Genomic DNA, 7,245 nt, shown 5'->3' with positions numbered 1-7,245 from the left:
TGCTTAAAAGAGCCTGTATTTCTACATTTGTATTAGTACACATTTGAAAAATCTGCTCCATGAAGGGAAACTAATGATAACAGACAGAAATACAGCCTTTAAAGCTATACAGCATAGTGAAGATACTGAGCAGTACAGAACAGCTGACTTCTTTCCTAAAAATTCCAAATGTCACTTTTAAGATTGGATACGCTTCTACACTTTCATTATGAAGAAAGGTATAATTGATTTTTAGCTTCCCAGTAGCAAATAAAAGAATAAAGAATCATAACAACACACCCAAGCATAAGGGAGGTGCAGGAGCTGTACATGTGGCTTCCTTTGAAACAGAAACATAGCGGCAGCCTTGACATACAGGACCTATGATCCATCTCGTCCAGTCTCCTGTCTCTTAGAGTGGAGACTATCATGCCCTTCAGAGAGAGATTATGAAGAGCTTCAGAACACACAGGTACTAAATCAGCTGTTCACAAAGAGCAGCCCTTCCAAGCCACTCACAGCGAGAGGCTTGCTCATGGTGTTTTAAAAACCAGTAAAACCCAGTCTTTTAAAGACAAGGTGGCAGTGAGGTGATACTATCAAATTGTTCTCAGTAAACCACATCCATTTTTCAGGCATGTACACTAGAATGTGAAGGAAAGCTACCTTCTGCCAAAGCCTGGGAGACCTGCAAGGAGCTCCTGCAACTGGCCAAGCTGGATCTCTCTGAGGATAGCAACATCGCTCTGGGAGACAAGAAGGAGCTGGATGAGAACCATTTGCTTGCAAAGAAGTATGGAGGCTTCATGAAAAGATACGGGGGGTTCATGAAGAAGATGGATGAGCTCTACCGGGTAGAACCAGAGGATGAAGCTAATGGAGGAGAAATCCTGGCTAAGAGATATGGAGGGTTTATGAAGAAAGACTCAGATGACGATGCCCTTGCTAATTCCTCTGATCTGCTGAAGGAGCTTCTAGGAACAGGGGATAACCCTGAAGCAGGGCATTACCGAGAGATAAATGAAAATGATGGGGATGTCAGCAAAAGATATGGAGGCTTCATGAGAAGCATAAAGCGCAGCCCCGAGTTGGAAGATGAAGCCAAAGAGCTGCAAAAGAGATACGGTGGCTTCATGAGAAGAGTGGGCAGGCCAGAATGGTGGCTGGATTACCAGAAACGATATGGTGGGTTTCTTAAGCGCTTTGCCAACTCCATTCTCCCTTCAGAAGAAGACGGGGAAACTTATTCCAAAGAGGTCCCAGAGATGGAAAAGAGATACGGTGGATTTATGAGATTTTAATACCTTTCCCTTTATCCTTTTTGTCCTAAATGAGAAAGACTGCCTTATTGGTCATAACTTATTGTAACGTGTTGCTTGTACTGTACAGTTTTTTACTGTCCTTGGTTAATGATGCAACCTGCAATTTGTTGTTTCAGGTTTTGTGTTCTTCCAAGTCAAATAACTAGTATCTGTTTTAGTCAAGTTTCAGTCTGTATTGTAGTTTCCATGCTAGAACTATTTTGATTACTGTAGTCATTTTCTTTAGAGGAAGTACCTCAACAGTAGAATTGCTTAACTGTATGTACAATAAATTCTTCATCCTAACTGCATAAATTCTAAAATGTTTTTTGTTTTCTCTCAGTCATTTAATCAACCATCATCTCAAATTTTCTTCAAGCAGTCAAGGCAATGCGAACCTCTTTTCTGTAATTACAGAATTTGTATTACACACACAACAGCTGAAAGACAATTTTGTCTTTAGTTTTCAGTTTCTTGGAGTACTAGAATAATAAACATGCTCTAAAGTGAATATAAGTGTATTTGCTCTAACTCCTCTAACAAGTTAAAAGGATAAATGTTGAAAGCCTAAATTTATAATTCATAGTTTTCACATGAAAAAAATCATAAATGTGTTTGACTTCAAGCACTAAAAACATTCCTTCAGTGCACAACACAATGCCACATTTGATTAGTTACACCATTTATATCCATCCAATATAGGATTGTACAGTTGGCCTTAAAGTTATTAATTCTAACTCAAAAAGCAGTAAGTCAGTTTGTACAAAATAAACTTGACCTAAAACTGCACTAAAAACCCCTTCAAAATCCTAATTTTACAGAGCACCTGATCAACAGTTTTCCATGAAACAGCTTTGTGTTTGATTGCTCAGCTGGTATAAATCACTTTGGTGCTCCTGAAATACAGGAAACTGCTGGCCAGTCTTTTCTGTTTCAGTCAAAGGCAGTATAAGTAAATCCAAGAACAAAGAAAGCCCAACACTAACAGTGTAGATCCTTTGCCATTTACATAGGTGTCACTTTTATCACAGGCCAGGTCCCATCCCATTGTGTGCTTCCTCCCATAATTCTGACTGTCCCTCTATATTCCTACTCCTACTAGGAATTTCTGCTAGAATTCCCTCACCTACCTACTGGTTACTTGCCACTGAAATTAACATAAAAATTGCTTTGACCACTAGTACTGTCAATAATTTACAACTTCTACAGTCAAAATCCTTGAAGCTATTTAGATACCTGATTATTGCTGGAATGGTTTATGGGAGCTAGATGCCCAAAACCGTCTGTGGCTCTGCATTCAGTATCTCTACTTCAGTTTTGCACGGTGCTACCACTGAGACAAAGGGCAAATTAAGGGTCTGACTTTTCTTTAACTTCAAGTCAATGGCATCTTTCTAGGTACTCAAGACTTTAGAAATTCAGCAGTGTTTAAAAATGCACTTAAAAGCCTCATCACATACAAGTAGCTGTGATGATTTTTGACTTGGCCTTTAGAGGGTGATACAGGTGGTCTGAAGTGGCCAAACTCCTCCTGAAGGGTTGATAAACCACACGGCATTCCTTTTCCTTCAATAGAAAGCAGGGCATCTATTTTCCTGCTGTACAGAGTTGATTATACCAGGTCTTAGGAGGCAGAAAATACAGCTGCCTGTAAAAGCTCTGTGGCCTTTTTAGGATTCAGTTGTGTTCCCTATAACCCTTCTAGTGAGTGCTTCAGGATGCCATCAGCCACAGGAAAAGTCTTCTTCCCATTTTTGACCTCCATAGCACCTGTCTACCACATCAGCGTGGCTCCTGGAACACATCACCTCAGTGGTTTTATCCACAAGGACCCTGGGCTGTGCACGCTAAGCCTGTTCATGCATGGGATGCAGGCATCAACTACAGGTTTGCTTTAAACATACACTCCAGAAAGAACTAAAATGATGATGCAGTTTCATCCTTAATCCTTCACTTCAACATTCATTCACTTCTTTTCCCTAAAACTCACTTCTCTCTAATTTAGTAAAAAAGGGGCCCTTGCCAGCCTTCTAACTAAAACAAACGTTGTTTTTAATGATGCAAAAGGTTTACCAGTTGTTGTCACCCATCCTTCACAGTTAACAAAAAAATTTGTGATTTAATGAGGACTAAAACTCCCAAAGTTCTAATTACCTAGTGTGTACTTTGCAGAATGAAGCGGTTTGATTTACTACACCTTCCCATTTACATCAATTCATGTAGTAAAAATGTACCTGACACAAGCATCTATCTGGGATATATACATGCAACCCAAAACAGGAGTGAGGACAAGGAAAGTGGAGTCTCTTCCAAGGTCGAACAGGCAGGTGGCAACGTACATGGAAGGGAGATGCGACTTTGATTCTCTGACAGAAATAACAAAGCTGCATAGTCCTCATTCCTTCCATTATAATTGAAAACCTCTCCAGACAGACAGTTTCTCACTTAATAATTATAATTCAAAAGGTGTGAAATTAGAATAAGATCTAATTTCTTCTGTTGACATGGAATTTCTTATGACTTTCAGTTATGCCATCACTCAGGGGCTCTCTAACACTAAAGCCTTCTAACATTCTCAGTAATTAACATTTCAGATGAAAGTAGCTCAAAGTGTGCCAGTGAATCAGGCAAGGTTTTCTGACATCTACTTTACTAAATCACAAAACTAACATTGAAGAGAGGGTCTACTGGGCTGGGAGATGAAAAAGGGCATCTCATTCTTGGTTCAGGTTGTGAAAGGGGCCTCTAATTTTCCCCTTATAATACATTCCTAGAAGTGCCATTTCATCAGAAGATTATTGAAACAGCTGTATTTCTTTATATAAACAGAAAGGAGGAAAGCCCAATGTCTAGAAAGAAAACTAATTGCAGGAATATTCTGAAGGAAGAAATGTCATCCTAAGCCAAAAATCATATTCTACATTTCTTTTCCCTGGCTTTTTTAAACGGTAATCAATATTCCAGAGTATGATCAAATATAGTATCGTGGTCTGAATAGAGAGTAAGTATAACAAAAACTGAATATGAACAATGAATGCTGGAAGGCTCTAGATTACAAAGATTAATTCCTCTGCATTAGGAACAAAAGGAAGAAAAAGGCTAGTTGAGGTTAGGCAAGGATGAGTTTGGCTTTTTAATAGGAACTAATTAGAGGAAGGAAGGGAGGAAAAAAAAAGGATTTCCTGAACCAAATGCAGTTCACATATAGGAGCAGATCATAAGGGAGAGAGAAACTGATTAATACAACGATTTCTGAATACCAAACTGCATGCAGCTGGAGCTCTGCCTGAAAACCTACGTATAAATCTTGGGATAATGAGGAAAGGTCATAGAGCCATTCCCACATCTCAGATTAACTTGGCATATTCTACAAGCTGAAATATGCAGAGCATAACTTTGAATTTCCTGGGAGTTTCCTGGGAAGTGGATATGTAGTATGATACACAATAAATATAAATAACTACATAATTATTATTACAATCAGTTTGTAATTATTTTTAAATAATTATAATTTATAGTTGTTTATAACTGTATCATAAATACAAGTAATTACAACATTAATGTTGTTGGCTGTTTCAGATAATGTTTCCCAAGATAGAATCTTTACAAGAACAGCAACATGTTCTAATTTAATATACTGAAATAACTATTACTAAACTCTGTTCAGCATAGACTCTAAATGCACACCAGCCCATTTTAATTCTGAAGGGAACTTAATTAACAAGAAGCAAAGTTTTCAATGTATTGTGTATAAGGGCCTCTCTGTCATCAAGGATGGTTTTGGAGACCTACAGATTAGGCAAAGTGAAAAATTCATAGCACAACTCTACAGTTTATGTATACATCTCAGTGCCACAACCACCTTCTTCAAGCACTGCAGAGCTCTGCTGGACACAAACAGGAAGATTCCTTCCTATGCCAACAGGAGCATCCCAGAATTTGCAACTTAAAAGGCAAATGAATGGTTAAGGTCCCTGAGCCTAGGTTGCTTTGAGAATGAAGAAATTCTGGCATGTGTTAGCTGGCCTTGAAACCCATTTTATTTACAGTGGTGTTCTGAGACAACCCTAAGGAACATACTACATTTCTGGCCTTTTAAGTACTGAAGAGGGGTCTAAGAAGTCACACAGGTAACAGTGTAACTTCCCTCTCAGAGTCTTTAAACTTTCATGCTTCTCTTCAGTTCTCACCAAGGTGGGTAATTCAAGCATCGCCAAAGAGATCCCTCTGCCTGACTAAGCTTTGCAGTCTGGTCTCTTTCTCCAAGAGCAGCCGCTCTGGCAGCCACTTCATCTCTTTCATTTCCTTTGCAGTCCTACCACCTCTCATAGAAATCCCTTCGTCAGCTCCCACTCACAGCCTTGGATGTAACTTCACCACTCACAACACTGAAGTTTGCTTTCTGACTCAAATCATGAAAGACAACTGTACACATTTAATTGGACAATGACTGAGACCTCCAGTTTCAAGTCCTAGCTGTGGAGGTTAGGTGTCTACTTTTAGATTTTCTGCTTTTAATAGTTTCATCATAATCCTTTGCTGCCCACAGTATTAAAAATAGTCATACATAGCAACAGGACTGCACTAATTACATTAAATCTGTCTCATAACTGTATTTCATAATATCATATTGTAGGTGTAGACCATCATTCCACCCACCTGATAAGGGTAGGGAGCTATCATGAATATAGCTGTAAGCAATGAACAGGATAGCAAAGCCAGCTGTAAATCATTAATCTGAGCATTCAATTACTAATCCCATCAGCCTCATTTAAAGCATTTAAACTGACAGTTGCATATCCAATTAACTGTTGCTATAGAAAATGAAAACGCTTAGAGGTATTTGACAGACAAATCTTTACTGGCCCAGCAGGGATTTAGACTGAATTTGTTTAATTAGACTGTGACTTTACCTAAATGGAGCATTTACTGTAATCCTTGCTGAAACCATGGAATGAAATCTCTCAAGGTTAACCAGTCATCACAAAAGCACATTGCTCTGCTAAATGGTTTGTTAAAAACACTGCACTGCTTCCTCAAGGGGGAGGCTGGCACACCCTTGTACACAGATTATGTGTGGTAAACCCCTCCAAATGTCTGTATGTATACAGGGCATATATGACCTTTGCCTCTTGCCTTTCTGTTGTTACTCCCTTTCTCAGCACGGCCTTCCGCAGCCCAACAGTGACTGCAAAAGATCCTACCAACCCTGTATTTCCCTACTAAATTTAAATGTATGCATTGGCTTGCACTCCAACTGCACACCTCTGATCAGAGCTCATCTTGATTTCAATCCATATAAAATTACAGGACACTGAGTTATGAAAACTATTCCTACACTCCCATGAGAATCTGCATCTTAACCCTTAGCCTTAAATATTCTATAAACCCTTAGCTTGGAAAATATTCTATAGCACTTATTCACGTAATGTTTTTTCTTTCTCTCATGAGCAGAAGACAATGGCAGAAGTGAATTTCTCTCATAAAAGCATTTGAGGCAGATAAGACACATAAGCCTTTCTTAGAACATATACATCAGCATTTTTCAATCATGACCTGCAATATAAATGGGGTTTACAGTGGGTCTTTCACATTTCTTTACATTTCCATCTCCGTCTCTGCAAATAACTACCTGATAAGGGTAGGAAATGGGGCTGAAATTTCAACTGCACCGCACTTCTCCATCTAGAAAAATATTACATAGAAAATATCTTTCTTTTATTTTATTATTTTGTGGATATGGCATAGCTGTCATGCTGTGACAACTAATGACAAAGTTAATGTGACAAAGTCATTCTCAGAAAGTGATTAACTCATTCTTTGCCCATCAGCCAGAAAAATAAAAAAGCTGTCAGCTTCCATCAGAACAGAAGCAGTGGAAACTAGTCAAAGCAAAGACCTTCCATGGGAGCTCATGCATCCTTAAAATTTGCTTATCCATCTGCAGATCAGCAGACTCAGGATA

General features: G+C 38.8%; 1 protein-coding gene across 1 annotated transcript; it reads left to right on the top strand.

Annotated features, from left to right (window-relative positions):
- Positions 1 to 614: 614 nt before the first annotated feature.
- PENK (proenkephalin) lies at positions 615 to 1,595 on the top strand (the record flags this gene model as incomplete). Its single annotated transcript, XM_010021143.1, has 1 exon — positions 615 to 1,595. A coding segment is annotated over one exon (666 nt), but the record flags the coding sequence as incomplete, so codon positions are not given.
- Between the last annotated feature and the right edge of the window lie 5,650 nt (positions 1,596 to 7,245).

The sequence above is a fragment of the Nestor notabilis genome, unplaced genomic scaffold (assembly GCF_000696875.1).
Source record: "Nestor notabilis isolate BGI_N333 unplaced genomic scaffold, ASM69687v1 scaffold29448, whole genome shotgun sequence".
Classification (NCBI taxonomy): domain Eukaryota; kingdom Metazoa; phylum Chordata; class Aves; order Psittaciformes; family Psittacidae; genus Nestor; species Nestor notabilis.
This window is presented reverse-complemented; position numbering and strand designations above follow the sequence as displayed.